Source organism: Etheostoma cragini, chromosome 2 (genome assembly GCF_013103735.1).
Source record: "Etheostoma cragini isolate CJK2018 chromosome 2, CSU_Ecrag_1.0, whole genome shotgun sequence".
In the NCBI taxonomy this organism is placed as follows: domain Eukaryota; kingdom Metazoa; phylum Chordata; class Actinopteri; order Perciformes; family Percidae; genus Etheostoma; species Etheostoma cragini.
The window spans coordinates 21,124,074-21,140,502 of record NC_048408.1 but is presented as its reverse complement, the minus strand read 5'-3'; the positions used below and the strand labels follow the sequence as shown (position 1 = coordinate 21,140,502).

General features: G+C 40.4%; 1 protein-coding gene across 1 annotated transcript; it reads right to left on the bottom strand.

Moving 5' to 3' along the window:
• Positions 1 to 1,127: 1,127 nt before the first annotated feature.
• Positions 1,128 to 15,451, bottom strand: tdrd7a (tudor domain containing 7 a). The gene is made up of 22 exons (XM_034900387.1): positions 15,256 to 15,451; positions 14,196 to 14,400; positions 13,887 to 14,031; positions 13,607 to 13,721; positions 13,100 to 13,192; positions 12,843 to 12,895; positions 12,362 to 12,402; positions 10,740 to 10,901; positions 9,685 to 10,431; positions 9,203 to 9,399; positions 8,388 to 8,580; positions 8,011 to 8,122; positions 7,593 to 7,804; positions 7,156 to 7,290; positions 6,316 to 6,399; positions 6,079 to 6,213; positions 4,460 to 4,570; positions 3,826 to 4,009; positions 3,363 to 3,532; positions 2,546 to 2,736; positions 2,069 to 2,229; positions 1,128 to 1,424 (listed from the first exon to the last, which is right to left on the bottom strand). Exons 2-22 carry the CDS (start codon positions 14,397 to 14,399, stop codon positions 1,201 to 1,203), a joined length of 3,669 nt encoding a protein of 1,222 aa, XP_034756278.1. The 5' UTR covers position 14,400; positions 15,256 to 15,451; the 3' UTR covers positions 1,128 to 1,200.
• Between the last annotated feature and the right edge of the window lie 978 nt (positions 15,452 to 16,429).

Genomic DNA, 16,429 nt, shown 5'->3' with positions numbered 1-16,429 from the left:
AATATGCTGTAATGCCTCCATTAGTAAACGTATAGTTCGGTATTTTCAAATATGCATTTTTGCTGTCTGCTGTCTGTCTCTGGTGAACTAGTCAGAAGATTGCTACTCTTATTGGACCCTGCAGCCATCAGCGGGCAAGTTCACCCAGACATGAAGTAACCCCCAGTGAAATGGCTAATCAATTCACTTTAACATTAAATTACCATAACTTGTTAATTAGCTTCAGCTGGCTATTGTTTCTGTTCACAGGCATGATAGCGGTTTCTCCCGTTTTAGTCTTTACGCGTTCATTGTAAATGCAGAAACACTCACTTACACATCTAAACATAAGCTATATAGAGCTACATTATACTTATGTTTACTTGTTTTTCAACTGGCTCAATTAAAAGATCCTATTTAACTGGCAGTTCATCATGACATAGCAATTCACATTGGCAGAACACTTTAATGAAAAAAAACTTTTCACGTTGAACCAAACTCGAAAGATTACAAATTATTTTTTTCAGCCAAAGACTGTAACACAGGATATTATTAAACAAGTTGTTCCCATCACTGAAACTTTTAGCAGATATGTAGATGAATACAGTTAAGTCATTTAAATTGGAATAAATTAAAAGCATGCATACATACATACATACATATATATATTTATTTATTAGAGAGAGAGACACAAATATATATATATATATATATATATATATATAGACACAAAATTAAGTGCAAAATAAGCCATACCACTGCATGCATGAAGAACAGCTACCAAAAACAAAATAGATGTAGAGTAAGAAAAAAACACATGCAACACACATGACTTAACTTGAACAAAAAGGTTGACGACTTAAAGTGAGTTGGTTCACAATGATCACAGTAATTAACATTCGATTGTTTTCCATTTTGTCCCCTCATCACTTAACTTGTTATCAACTTTAAATACAACTGCACTCAATAGTGCCCATGAGACAACAGTTTCACAGTCCCTAAATTCAGAAAAAATGAACTTAACATCTCCTGTCTCACGCTGACATGGCCCTCGTTTTAACACACAAATTAAAAAGGGCTTCTTTAAAGTCTTTGATTGGGAGAAAGCCTCCAAAGTTTACAGAGCAACTGTACAATTTTTACAAAAAAGAAAAATAACTGTTAGACTCACAGTCAGAGCAAGCTTGCTAGTTAATTTACCAACATGCATAAGAAGACATCCTAGGCTGCAGAAGACAGCTCATCGCTGATATCGGCCATGATGCGGTGAATCCAAAGGTCCTTGTCCTTCAATGTAGTGTCCACCAGGTAAACTGTCATCCTGCGTTCCCACATCAAACGTTTAACCTCCGACACACTCTCCAACTGGGCTACCAGCGCTCGCCCCTCCACGTGGTTCCTGAATAACATGGAGGCCTCCTCTGACCAATGTTGCTGTGTCATACCTGCAGGACCAACAGGGTATTAGTAATCTGACTAACACAAGCTGCTCCACCTAGTGTTATCAAGGTGGGATTTGATTAATCATAATTAATTGGCTGATTACCTGCCAAAAATTAACTGCAATAGTACGGTACTATGTTAAGGTTGAAACCTTCCATGGTAATGTAGATGTAAATGTAGAGATTATATTTGCTCGGGTTTTATTTACCAATTCATATGCAGACAGAAACATACCATTATGACATCAGACATTCTTTGTAAACCGTTTGAATAGAAATGAAAGTAGTTAAGTGTAACAGTTAAATAAGTAAACTCATTTAATTTGAGGATCCTGCATCTTTGTGGCATTCTTTAAATGAGGCTTAACACAGTATTGGCAAATGTACACAGATTGCCATCTACATTGGTTGGGGTAAAATGTCTACACATGAAATGTTGCAAAACCTCTCTGGCATGTTTGCATTTCTTTAAACCAATCACAACCGTCCTGGTCAGCGTTAAGCCCCACTGGTGAAGATAGTGAAAGGGGAGGGAGATGATGTCGGGTTTTATCCCATCAATGTACATCCTTTGAACTTGAATACCTACAACATAACGTTAACGCATATTGACCAGTAAAGTCACAGAGAATTATGTTTTTACTCACCAGCAAGTTGTGCAGTGACAGCCTGGAAGGGAAGCTGTCTGAATTCCTCTATCAGAGGCCTGAAGAGAGTACTGTGGACCAGCTCATGTTTGCCGTAGTCCAACTCAAAGACAGAGACCAACTCATCAGACAGAATTGCCTTCACTTGCACGCGGTGCCAACTAGGTAGAGGGATGCATCAGTTAAGCCAATCAGCAGACATTAGCAAGTTCTTAATTTTACCATGTCTTTTACAACATTGTACAAAATAGACTGAATCTCCAAATCTCTAAGATACACACAAAAGTACAAAAGCATACATCTAGACAATGCATTCATTGAACCAAATTATTTTGTCAATATGTATTTGGCTTCATAACACAGGACTGCTATTAATATAAACTCTTTGTCCTAAAGTGCTCCAAGATCTAATGAGATCAACTACGGTATAAGGAGCCCACGTGGTTCTTGACGTATGGTCATGAGGAGTTTACTTACTTCTTGACTATTTTGGCAGCGTAGATCTCTCCTCTCTGGATGTGTGGGGCTGAGTTGGTCTTTGTCTGGTTATAATAGAGGATCATCTCCCCCATCAACACCACCAGCTTATGAAGGTCCTGCCATGGCTGCAGCACAAAGTATCCAGGGTGGCAGGCCACAGGCACAAACACATCCATATTCTGACCAGGCTGAAAGAAGACAGGGAGGAGAATAAGGTGTATATTACCACAAGGCATTGTGGAATATTTGTTTTAATTTAGCTAGTGAAGGCATTTTGAGCTGCTGTTACATTTCCTGGGTTACAATGTCAAGGTTTATTTGACCGCAAACTGTGAATTGTTGTTTATACATTATACAACAGAAACTTCAAAACTAGAAATAACCGCTGTTGCAAATGTTGCAGTTTACATCCACATCATAATGTGAAATGTGAAGTTGACCTGTTTTGACCTTTCATCCTATTAGAGATTTCTGTGCAATTCTATCATATTTGCTGTATGGATATGGACAGACAACCAAAAAACATTGCTTCAGGCCAAGCCACAAAAACATATTGCCAGGTTGGAGTGTGTATACTGTATAGGCCGATGGTAAATATTTGAGAGGCTAATAACATTTGGGTTGGATTTGATCCACATGTCATTATAAAAGAGTTTTCTTGAATGGAAATCTCCAAACAAGCAATGAATTATACAGTAAAATGATAAGGGTGATGATAGCCAGCAGCCTGAAGACAAGCCACAATGTGCATCATTTATATCTGCTCCCCTGACATAAGTGTGCCTCTACAGAAAGTATGTCCATCTCCACACACCTGGGGGAATTCCAGAGGGGGGGGCATTGGAAGTGGCTGCATCCCAGGTTTAGTGGTCGTGCCTGGGAAAGACGAGTCCTCTGTTCCCTGAAGAGGTCTGGTTGAGGTCTTGACAATGTGGTTTGGGTCCGAGCTGCTCAGAGTCAACTTCTCCACTAGAGCACTGAGACCTAGAAATTTTGAAAATACAGGTACATGCAAAACACCCTCAAATTAAAGCCAAATCTGCACTTTAGCCTCATAGTGACTTAAATACAAATAATGCTTAAATACAAATCCTAAAACCACAAACTGTCCGTATACCTTGACTTAACATGGTAGAACAGTTTAGAGGACACAAAAAAAAACTTGAATGGAAATAAAAAAACAGTACAAAGTTTGACCAGATGTGTTCATGAATGCGGTTAGTGGGAACTGTACCAGACCCTTTATGGACTTTTTGTTAACATCTGCACAATATTACCTGTATCCACGCTGCTGTTACTGCTAATTCTTGTGTGGTTGTTGTTCTGTGTTGTGAGTTTCTTCCACAACTCTGACCGGGCCAGCTGATGGTTGATACTCTTGTCCAGCCCCTGACTGTCATCACCAATGAAGAGGTACATATAGACCAGTAAGTCCCCTTTGTGCTGGTCTACTTTCAAGATCTAAAATGAGAGAACAAAGGGGGGGGGAAACAAACACTAGACTTATACTAAGTTAGAGAGACCTTGAGGTGATCGGGATTCTTTTGCAGTGTTCTTTAACAAATCCTTACTTGTAAGCTTGATTTGCAGTGTTTTTATTTAGAATATTTGGTGCTAGATTAACACAGCTCTGGCTACACCATACACTGTTGTTGTACTTCAGACAGTCAAGCCTTTATAATCAAAAATGGTGGCTACTTTATTAGGTGCACCTTTCTAATACGGAGTAGGACTCGGTCAGGGTTGCGAGAGTGGGATGAACCCTAACCATAACACCAGATACTGCCAGGTTTTCATAGTTATTGCACGTTTGTCCTGCGAGAGCAATCATTGTGGGAAATACAGGACAAATATAAGTTGTGTTATGTGTAACTTAAACACATGTTAAACATTGTATTAAAAGTAGGTTACCTTCATCTTACAGTCTTCAGAGCCCAAGACAGCGTCCCTCACAAACAGAACAGCCTCTGGACTCCAGTCTCCGTGTGGAACTGTGACGTCAGCTAGCCGACATTTGATAGCCTGAAGAGATGCATAAAAAAAAATTGGTCACATCTCTAAATAAAAGTAAGAGGCTCTCTAATCATAACAAATAAATCCGATTATAACAATGCAAACACGTTAGAAACCACTTTTATGTCTGCTCACTAGAGATGCCCCAATCACGTTTTTAGCCAACGGTACCGACTGTTGATCATCAACGAGCAATATCTGCCAATAAAGGACCGATTCTAATCATTTTTGTGTTGTTTTGTTTAGTAATAGCAGCTGATGTAGCTATATTATAGAACTGGCCTAGCCTGACAAGCCAGCTGTGGCAGGTCTCAATCCGAGGGGCGGGATAAACGGATGTCTTTCAAATTTCCTCTGTACGCAATAGGAAAGCACTACAACCAACCAGAGCAACGGTAGTTGATAGATTAAACATTTTCCGTATCCGGTTGGCAATGCTCGAACACTTCTTCCTTTTTTCAAAGTCTTCCAGAGTTGCGGCCAAAGCTGATTCAAATGGCCGCTATTTGCTATCAGCAGCCATCTTCTTTGTATTCAAGTAGCAGGGAATTTGTGCCTCTGAATAAGAACACAAATTCTTGTTTCTTATACCCTTCCCCCCCCCCCACATAAAATTGCATATGAAAGTTTTTGAATGGGAAAATCTGCTAATGATAGACTCCTTCCCTATTGCCAGTAGACGACTATGTTTTTGTTCTTTTCTTCTGGTGTGTCATGTTCAAATGTTGAACACGCCAGAAAATGGGCTACAGCTTACAGTGCACAAAACTGCAAACTCTGCTGTATCGTTCCAACATATATCCATGTGCTGTACTGTACTGTATACTGACATCTTTGCTACAAAACTTAAACTTTTCTCCGCACTAACTGCTTGCTTGCTCTCTCTTTAGTCACCGTTACACTGGGCAGTTGACAAGTTGCTGAATCTGTGTTTATTTCAGATTGACATGTGTCAGATTTAGAAGACCATAGAAATGTGCTGGACACACTCCCCAGACGGGCAGGTGGCCTTTGTGGTAGAAGGGATACGGCTAACAAAAAGTGAGTGTCGCACTGCAACGGCAGTTAAAGAATAGCGTTGCTTGTGTTACCATCTGGTGTTTTGGGCGTTGCCTTTTCAGACATTTTTTCCTCACCTCTCCTCTGAACTTGCTTGGTGACGATTCTACATTTATCGTTTTGTTTGGAATAGCGTGCAGCAAACACGTGCAGTACTTGACCAAATAGATGGGTGGAAGGAGGCCGCGGGAGGACTTCACTACACATTTACAGGCAATTAGGCACAGGCACGCGGTTATTGCTCTAAGCAGAGTGTTTAACTCTATGTGTGTAGTAGTTCATTGGCGGCTAAAAGAGATTAAGGCGAAATGCCCGATCACACATTTGTAGTAAATATTGACCGATAATGAGCAGTTGATCAATCGGGGCATTCCTACTACGCGCTTTTATGCAAATCGGTGAATCTTTCCATTCTTAATAGAAGTTTCAAAAAAATGTATATAGGAAAGGTCACTGACCAGTGGTGGGATGATGTAAAGTTCTTGAGTAAAAGGGGGGGGAATCTCTCGGAGATCAGTGACCTCTACAGTTGCTGTGACGCCAAAGTCAATGTAGAGGATCTCGATCACTCTGTTGCTGTACATGTTGGTGATCTGAAAAAATAAGAGCAACCGAATGTGAGTGGAACAATGAAATATCTTAATAGTTTTTATGCCCAAAATAATTTAAACTTTTTTTAATGATTCTCTTCTTACCTCCACTCTGGACCACAATTCTTTGTAGCGGGCTAGACAGAACTTGCCACTGAATGGTCTGGACACCAGGGACTCAGAGGTCATCTAGAAGGAATTACAAAAAACTAATATGAAGACCTACCTTTTCCTTGAGAAGACTTTTGGTATTGTCTTTCAGATCTAATGCAGCAGCTGTGGGGAACACTGCATTTTTGAAATGGGAAAAAAACTTGAACAAGAGACAGAATTACCACCTGTAATTAGCAAGAGCTCTTTTCACCAGACCATAACTGGCCAGAGCTACAGTTGGGGGTCAAAGTCATCAAGCAACAGATCAAAGACATTCCTTCCATGGGGGCTCCAATCACCCACACCAGATCTAGATTTTATTATAGATACAGTTTTAAAAGAAAATGCCACCTTGTGACCTAAAACCAAATGTATCTGGGAGCCAAACCTTTAAGTGGAGCTGTGTCACATTCTGGAGCCAGTGAAGTTATAAAGGCCCTGACATATCAAGCCGATGGCAAGGCACTAGTGGTGACAAAGGCTGACTATGGCGTTGCCCGTGATCAGAACCAAACAGAGCCTAAGGTCCCTCTGCTTCACTCGCCGCCAAGAAGACAACAGACACTAGAAGATGACTAACAAGACTGTCGTTCTCACAGGCAGTAATCCGGTCTCTTGGCAAAGAAGTTTCCCTACAGTGAAAGCAGAGGGCCTTAACACCCGCTCTCTGTGTCAAGCAGCCTACTAAGCAGATAACTAAAAACTACACTTTGGTATACTATACACTGTCACTGCACAACATGAAATGCTACAACACTATTACGTGCTAAGGCAAACGGAGGTCTTGTTAACCTGGGAGATGAAGAAGGTCTCCGTTTCTTCCAGTAACTTGCAGAGTCTTGCGGTTCCTCTGGAGGGCAGCCTGCAGTAGATGATACCATCTGCACACACATTTGTGACACACACATCCTTATAGGTGGCATTTACCTACAGGCAACAGAAAGATTAAGGTTAGATAACACAGAGGATTGATAAAACGGAGCATGTCGCCATCAAATGGGACTCCTATAAAATATAACACAGAAAGGGACAACAGCACCACTTACTGGTAGAGCTGAGCTGTGATGTCAAGATTGTTAAAAATGTATATGGGAAACTGCCTCTTGGCTGCCATTTAATTGGATAATAATTTACACATGCATATGTTTGTATGCAGAAACTGCTATTCTAAGAGAGGGCTCTCCTTGATAATATGCATCTATACTTATAGTTAGCACCATTATCCTTACTGTCAAAGGATTGTTCATGGTTTTGTCCTGGAGGACCTTCAGGCAGGTGGAATTGATGTTGATGTCATCAGACTGGGAAGTGTCGTACAGCAATGCCTCAGGTGTCTCATCATGTTGACACGGCTCTAATGTCTCCATGAGCAGGATCTTTCCCACCGCTAACTTGTCCAAAGTAGACAGTACCAGTGGATGGGAGCTGAATGCCTCTAGACCTGAGAGAAAGAAAATAAAGGATGGGAAGAAAGAGGAGGGAGAGCATAGGAGAAGCAGAGCTATTACTGACCACTGACCTATGTTGTACATCGACTGGCCAATGTCAATCTTTTGTCTGTTCTGTGGTGACCTATGCTTCTGTACGCTTTCATCTAAATCAGTTACCAAAAAACAAGTGAAAGTTATTTCCTTCTCTTAGATGTACCTGCAAGTCTAACACTGATGGCCTGGAAGGGCAGAGTGAGGAAGTCTTGGTGCAACTCGAGCAGATTATTTCCACTAGTGTTGACAGAGAAGCCATAGTCCACATAGTATACCTAGCAAACAGACAGACACACAAAAGCTATTTTGCTGCAGAAACACTGAGCCATCCTGCAGCTACCAAATGTCTTTCTCCAACAAACTGAAAATCACTACAAGCTAAAGTATGCCCCACATTAGGGGCTGAATGTCTCCATTTCTTAACTGAATACATTACAAAGTGCTATAAATAACAACACCGTGACATTTTCCACAGTTCTGTTTTTTTAAGTGAAAAACAACTTGACAGCTAACTAAAAACAACAAACTAAATTGAATTACCTTGAACCTGTTCCCGGTCATAACTTCTACGACTTGAGCTCTTGCCAGCTCTTCTCCATCCTCCCCTCTGACTGCTACCAGCTGACCAACAACAGGTTTGGAGAGAGGATGGTGGGTGGAGCTTTGGCTGTAGAAAGATTGCATGGCCTCCTCCATGGCCTCCTGGGCATTGGAGTAGTTCTCCCCTACATACCTGAACAGAACTAAATGTTTCTCAATCTGTGCATGGTGGTCTCCAAAAACAGTAACCTGGATGTTTATACGTTGTGATCTTAAGATAAAACGAACATTCTGCACATCCTAGCAAGCTAGATGGTTGCTAGTTAACTATTAATATTAAGGAGGCAGAAGGAGATGTTGATAAACGTGATGCATGTTATTATCTGCAACATTACATCATACATTATTTTAAAGTTCAATGCTGGATGATACTGTACAGAAAGTTGAAACCAGCAGTCTGCTGCATTTTTGATTATATTATTATATTATATATAAGTTTGCCACAATACTTGGGTCTGGCAGATTGTTGTGGAGAAAGGAGGTATTTTCTAATGATTTTTTATTTTAAGCAAAATACATCTCTTACTGTGTTGAACTGGGATTTTGCAACACTGCCCAACACAGTTTGGGGTTAAGGGTAAGAAACTGCCCCACACAAAACACACAAACATGTCCTCACAAAGCTTTTAAAGTATTAGGTTTCTTTCTTTGGCAGGTGAACCTCTCTTCTGTTGTGTTAACATGTAAACATACCATTTTTGGCTTCAGGGACAATAAATTCCATTACATGTTTGCAACAATAGTGTGTGTCTCACCTTACAGTAACAGCATTGCTGCCCTTGGCATCAGTAATCAGCACGGAGGGGTACTGCTCTGAGGGAAGAACCAGACAGGGAGGCACCACAGGACCCAGGACCTCCAGACCAGAAGGAAGGGGGTGGCTTCTGCACTGCTGGCCTTCTTGGCTGTAAGTGTCTTCCATGTCTGCTATGCTGGAGTTATACAGGATGGCCTGACCACAGGAAAGTACATCAACAACAAAACAAATAGATAAACATATTTTAAGACAAAGGCCTAAGCAGAAAGGATGTCCCTGAGCTCACAAAAGAGGTAAAGGTAAAATCATTATTACTGTTGAAAACAATTCCCTTTTCCCCACAATAATCAAAATCAAGGTTCACTTGTCTGGGGAGTGAGACAGCATTATTTGTTACGCAACGTCACACTACTCTATAGGACTTACTTAACTTGAACACAATGTTAACTCTGGCATCACGGTGTCATGGCATGCACTTACCTTCTTCTTGTCGTGCGGCATAGGGTACTCCACAGTGCATATATCCAGCAAAAGAGATAAGTTGTTCAGAACATGTTCGGGGAATGATGTCTTGTATGTGTCCATAAAAAGTTTGGGCAAAGCATGGGCCCACAGACCTTGTTTGTACTTGGACAGAAGCTCCTTTATTCTCTCACGCACTTCGGCTGAGACAACAGCAGCAGATTTTAGAGGAGGACAAGAATCAGAGGTAGAGGAGAAGGTGACCTTCAAAAGGGGTAATATTTCAGGGCTAGGTTTGAGGGAGGAAGCCAATGAAGGAGCGTTTGTTGATGCAGCACAAGTCCAGGCAGAGGCAAAGTGCCGAGTGTTTTGGTTGAGGGTAGTTGCGGGCAAGTTGTGATTATCTTTACATCCACCATTGACTGGAAGATAAACACGGGGGGGCAGCTTCGATACAATAGCTGGGTTGCGGGCAGGGCTGCGCAACGTGACTGAAGGCTTGTCTAAAGAGGCAGCACCAAGTTCAGGAGGAAATTTGACAGTGGGCTTAGTCAAGGGGGAACCTCTAAGTTTAGGGACAGGGGAAGAAAGGCGTGGGGTGGAAGGTTGCTCAGGTGTTGAGGGACGTGAAGAAATGGATGTGGTGATGGCATTAGAATTGGTGGGTGTGTTGTTGGTACTACTTCTAGGGAAAATACAAGACTTAGGACAAAGAGAAGGGTAGATAAGTTGGTCGGCTCGGTTGGTGCTGGAAGGTTGCTCCACCTGTGAAGGCCAGACAAGCCAGAGACAGAACGAGAAGGAAAGAGATTTTAACTCCCATCAACTCCTGCTAAGGCTTGGTACTTCTGATGGAACCTCTATTTGTATTTGAAAAAAGATTTTCTACTTAAAAGACAACTACCTTCATCAGCTGTATTTAAATAACATCAGATCATTTCCCCGTCCCTCCTACCCGCCAAAGGCCAGATATGCAAGTTTGTATAGGCCTCAGACTTACAAGGCATCGTAATACCTACTTTATTTGATAGGGGTATAATAAATAATGGGGGGATATAAAGTAAATTACCCACCATTGCAATGTGTGTCCACTTTTTCAGATCTATCAGCACCTGAGGGTGGAGCTTCTGACTGAACATTTCCCTGTAAACCTCTGATAGTTTCGACATCCACAATCCACTGTTGTATTTCTCCAGGAGTTTAGTTATGTTGTTCTGTACCATCGCCACGTCATACTGCATGGGGAGATTTCACATGATAGTTTGCAACCAGTATATTACCATGCATACAAAATAAACTCAATAAAAGATTTGATGATATAATGACTGCTGTCATTAATTAGGGTGTGGCACAACCTAAGAAATGCCAAGAAAGAAACAATGACAGTGTTTATCTTTCTTGCATGTCTGTGTTTTCTTCTAAAATTTCATTAAGAAGTTACTTGAGGGCTCTTTTAATATATTGATTCAGTTAACTAGTGAAAAATCCTTCAGGGTGCTACCAGCAGCACCCTGGAGGATTTTAACAGAATGAACAGAGGCGAGTAGAGCCTGTTCCTCCCTTTGTTATGCATAAACAGAGGGCAGAAGGGCATGCTATTCAATTTTGATCTACTATTTCATTTGTTCTCAGCCATTTGCACATGATATTTCATTAACGATTGTAATGGGAAAATTACATTTAACCAATGACCAACCACACAATTTAATTAGGAGAACACAAAATGCTAGGGATGCAGCAATACCACTTTTTAAGGTCAAGTACAGGTACTTACATTTGGGTACTTGCCAATACAATAATCTCTCTGGGCTTCGAGAGGGTTTTCAGACGGATGATTTTGTCCTTCTCCGATATTGTTGTAAATTAGAACAAAGCAGTATTTTCAGAGTACCATGCCTTTTTTCTATTCGAAGCTCAGTGCCTGGGCCCTGACATTTCCCCGGGTTAGTGTAATAAAATAAATAATTTAATTCCTTCAGATATTAAATTACTGAGTGAACTTCAAAGAGAATGAAGAATGCAAAGTGCAATGACATCATTCACGTGTATATTAAGTACCCACATGGGTTTACTGATCCAGCGGAGAGGATGGTTTGTTTATGCCAGCAGCTAAGGTCACACGATTTTGTCCAAATTTAGAGACTTGTGGCAAACTACTACATGGAAATGCCCATTAAGCTAATGAGAGACACTGGGCTAACACCGCTACTTCAAAAATCCGTGGTGAAGTTTACGTGGCAACAGGTTGCTCATGTGCTTTTCACAAAGCCGCTTTGGAACCACGATTTCTGTGATGTGGTGAAAGCTGGGAATTTCTCAGCTCCAGGACATTAAGACAACGTCAAAACCCAGCATTATAAACAACTGAAAATGCTGCTTGTCAACTGCAATCATGCATCGGGCAAGAGCATAGTTTTTGTTTTTGTTTTACAGCTAAACATTTTCAGACAGCTGGCATTATTCCTGTTCCGGTGCCTATACCTGCTTGATGGAGAAGTTATTGTCACATTGCTTGGAGCTGATATTGGGTGTGTTAGTATCGGAGTAATTGTATGACTACTAGTTTGAGGATATGCGCACGGCATCAGATGCAGACGGTATTGGTACATCCCTACAAAATGCTATGCACTGCAACTCAAATGTATGTGGTCTTGGCATTTTGTAACACAGTGAGCAGAGAAAGTTTATTCTGTACCTGGGATTGGCCAAATCTGGACACTTGTTGAGCAGGCATCACTTTGAAAAATTGTGCAAAGAGAGAAGGAAAGGTTAACTTGCCGATACCAGTTAACAGTGTGTAGCAGATTAATCCTGCAAGGTTATTGGTTCTTGTGGTTAGCAAACTCTTTTTGGGGCAGTGTTTTTGACATTATAGACTTATCTGCATATCCTTCCCCAGTGAGGGGAAAAGGTCTCAAAACTGTGACGCAACAATAGGAAAATGAATGCCAACCTTACAAACAACTTTTCTAGCGATATATGAAACATGTGGGTCAAAATGGAAAAAAAAAAAATCTGCTTGTTCTAGAAATTATCTAATTATTGGAACCCTGATCTTATTCTGAATGGAATTAAATTACATTTAAAAAATAAAACACTATTTGCAAAGGCACTTAAGAGCATTACAGTAACACAATATTGATTAAATGTTATACTGATATAAATACAGTACACACCAAGAAAGTCCACCGTCCCTTTGGGTGTCTGACAGTTTATCAAGCTCTTCTTCCTGTAGGCAACATAGCAGTCTATTAAGCATAATGTGCCTTTCATAGAAACAAACTGAAATTCAACATACAACTGCTAATATATTAAATCAATTGCTCTGAGTAACATTTTAGTACTGCGTTGTATGCAAAAAAAATGCTAACTTTAATACTTATGTAGTTATAATTCACACACTTATAAAGTTTGTCCACATGTGTATGTTCACCTGTCAGGCATGAAACACTGTTTTGCAGCTGGTTGAGGAGCCTGTTTTCTGTGTTCCACCGGGGTGGTTGAGCTTAATCTTTGGTCCAACTTTCTGTTTGGGGAGAACAAAAGCAAAAACTTTGAATTATTAGTTTTGTAAATGACTTAAGCACAGACTGAACAGACTGAAGAATAACTATTGTGTTCTTTGAGGAGACAATTACTGAAAGCAAACACCGCAAGGGATTCCACAAACTGATACGTTATCCCTGACAAGTACAGTTAATAAGGCTGCTGCATGGTGGCTGGGCTTTTCTTTCTATTGACAATTAAAAGCCTTTCATCTATATATATATGATAAGGACTGCAATTTGGCCTATGGCTAGAAGTTCCATATACATTGCATTGTTTTGCACTTTAGATGTAACAATGCCTATATGTATTGTCCCTGACAAAAAAAAACGTCAAACAAGTTGTAAGTGGAGCTCCTGTTTATAATTTTTTGATAAAAACGTTTATTGTGTACCTGTAGTCTCCTGAAGCGCTGAAGCCTCTGTAGCCGCCGCGGGACCAAGAACGGTTTGCTGACCAGTTAGAGGCACTATGAGCTGAGGGTTGGCGGAGAGAGGACCTTGGCCTCACTACATTTATGAAAAGGGTTATAATAGATCATGGTTAGGGTGAAAAAAGGAGGATTGATGAATAATGAGGAGTCACCCAGGAAGAATTTTGAAAGTTAATGTTCACACCTCTCATTACTTTTCTTCATCAAGAAAAAAAACCTTCACAGAGTAAGTGTCACCTACCATTGAGCATGTAGGGGTTGGAAGGTTTGAATCTCATTTTGCAGTTCACAAGCTGGGAGCGGCCAGATTTCTTGGAGCTCTTCTGCTTGGCCACCAGCTCAGCGATGTGGGCCGTCTCTCTGCACACTGCAGCAAAGCATTTTATCTACAGAGAAAATTCATTTTATTGTTATTGCTAAACTGATATGTAGAACACATTTCTTAGTTCTGTGCTGATGCTAGCTGGCCTAGAACAGTAGTATAGGGATGCAAATTTACTATCAAGTGCTAATGATCTTAACCTAGGAATATTAAAAAAACAGCCCTTACTTCACCCATGCGGGGCTCCAGGCGGACCACAGAGGGGATGCTCCTGAGGTAGTCCTCCAATTGTGAGTAGCCCAGCTTTCTGAGCGGGATGCTCTCTCCGCACAGTGACCGGTACTCTGACTGGAGGGTGCTAATAGACACGCCAGCCTTGCTGGACTGGAGTACAGACCGCAACATTTTTTTTATAGACTCGCTGTCCGACATCCTGGAAAAAGAAACGCGTAGATAAAGATCAAGTGGTTAGAAATGCAAGAAATGTTACAGTATTAGTACAAAAATAAATGTAACACTGGAATTTTGGGCTAGACTTTGGACTCCACAGGCTGGATTTCAATCCAACACTGCTTTGGTGTTTGTAGCTAGCTATAGCGCTAATGTTAAAGAATAACGTTACAAAAATAGCTACAGGTTCACTGGAAAATTCTTGTTTAAGATTTCTTTATGTGCAAAAGCAAACACGTAACGTTAGCTAACGCCAACTTGTGTAACGTTAACTTCATCTTAAAATAAGAGTCTTCCAAGTTAGCAGAACAAACTGCAGCTGCAAATTAGGGTAAGGCCATACCCGCCACACGCACAAGACAGTTTTGGTGTCTCAAACTAATTAGCTAGATTTCAGATTCTCAAGCAACCAAATCATGGCAGTGGCAGTGACGTTAACTCAGCTACAACACGACTGTAAAACCACATGGCAAAGTTATGTGCACCTGTTTGCTAGGTTAAATAATTAAATTAAATTATAAAGTTGGACTTATGGCTACAAGGCATGGAAAGTTGGAGGTCCATTATCAGACAAATCTTCACGGAGATAGTAGCTAGGTCTGGTTCGAAAACGCATGCCTGCCGCTAGCTAAATTAGCTGTTGGGTGGCCGAGTGATGCAAGTGGGCAATGCTGGCGCTAGCTAACGGCTATTTGTTCGTTTGTAGCTAACGTTTTTAAAGTAAAGTTTGTTGTTTCGGCCCACAATTAATCCTTTAAAACCAGCCACAAGTCTGAAGTGGGCCATTAAGTTAGCTCAACTTTAATGACAGACAAAGATGTTTCAATTTTTACATTACCTGTACCTTCAACTAGCTAGTCACTCTACCCTGTTACTTCAGTGTCGTTGCTTTCAAAGTCACATGTACGTTAACGTTTACGCCCACAAGTTCAGAAGGTCACTGCCGGTTAGTTCGTCATTTTAGTCTGAATTTAGACTATGGATATGTAGCTTATTGACTGTCCGTAGGCTATATATATCTACGTATAATGTTGAACATAGGTAGATGTATCTTTTGGTCATTTGATTTTCCTTGCATAAACGGGTATAAAAAAAAAAATGGTGTATTGTGTAACTACATTTTTGTTGTACAATACAAAATTTGAAAATGAAATAGAACGTTTTTTCTTCCTTTTAATGGTCAACATGTAGTAAACAAAATTTTAAATATTCTTTGATTTACAATACATTAAATAAAATTGCTGCAAAACAGTAACGAAAAAGATGCCTTTTTTTCTGGTGGCGAATGTATTTCCAAGGAAACAACACCGACGTCCTAGTGTTGCTTTCAGCCCAGGCTAAAATAACTTTGCAAACCTAGCTAATACTCTGATAATGCTAGGGGGACTTTAATTTAATAATTGCACTTGCATTACCAAATGTATTACCCTCTCCCTTCCTTCCTCTGACTCTCTAGCTGTCTGCCCGTGCAGACAACTTCGCCCAAAGAGACTCGAATCAAACGACAATTTTTTTATTTTTTTATTTTACAATAGTCTTACAAACAATCAAGGCCCAATGTTAACAGCTTATAGGTGGAGACAGTATAAAAAAAATTAAAGAAAATAAGATGGGTCTTTAGTCCAGTACGAAATGTAAGTCCAATAAATAAAGGAGGCTATTTGCGTTTTCTTTTGTCATGTAGGCCTATTGTAAAGATGTAGCAAAAGACTTAAACTCATTCTTCCAACCGTTAGAGCGGAGTTTGATCTTTAAATATTCCCACCTATGAATAAAATGTTTTCAATGCTTAATCAAGTTATTTATCAAGAATTCTAGATTTTTGCCCTTCAAAAATATTCCAGCTTTAATAGACATTTTGTTTAATGGGTGCAGTACACCAAGATCGAAAAGACAGCCACAACGCTGAAGTTGGCATCCGATTCGCAGCTTCCGATCATAGACCGTTAAAATAAGTGGACAGAGCATCCGGTTTCGAAAAGTGCAACCACTGCGGAAGTAACTTAAACCTG

What these genes read in the sequence shown, in the direction of transcription:
- tdrd7a (XM_034900387.1), bottom strand. Translation starts at nt 14,399, where the DNA reads ATGTCGGACAGCGAGTCTATAAAAAAAATGTTGCGGTCTGTACTCCAG. An exon ending in TGGAGCCCCGCATGGGTGAA is followed by an intron (nt 14,032 to 14,195) that starts GTAAGGGCTGTT and finishes TTTTCTCTGTAG; the next exon opens with ATAAAATGCTTTGCTGCAGT. An exon ending in AGCAATGCTGTTACTGTAAG is followed by an intron (nt 8,581 to 9,202) that starts GTGAGACACACA and finishes AGTTCTGTTCAG; the next exon opens with GTATGTAGGGGAGAACTACT.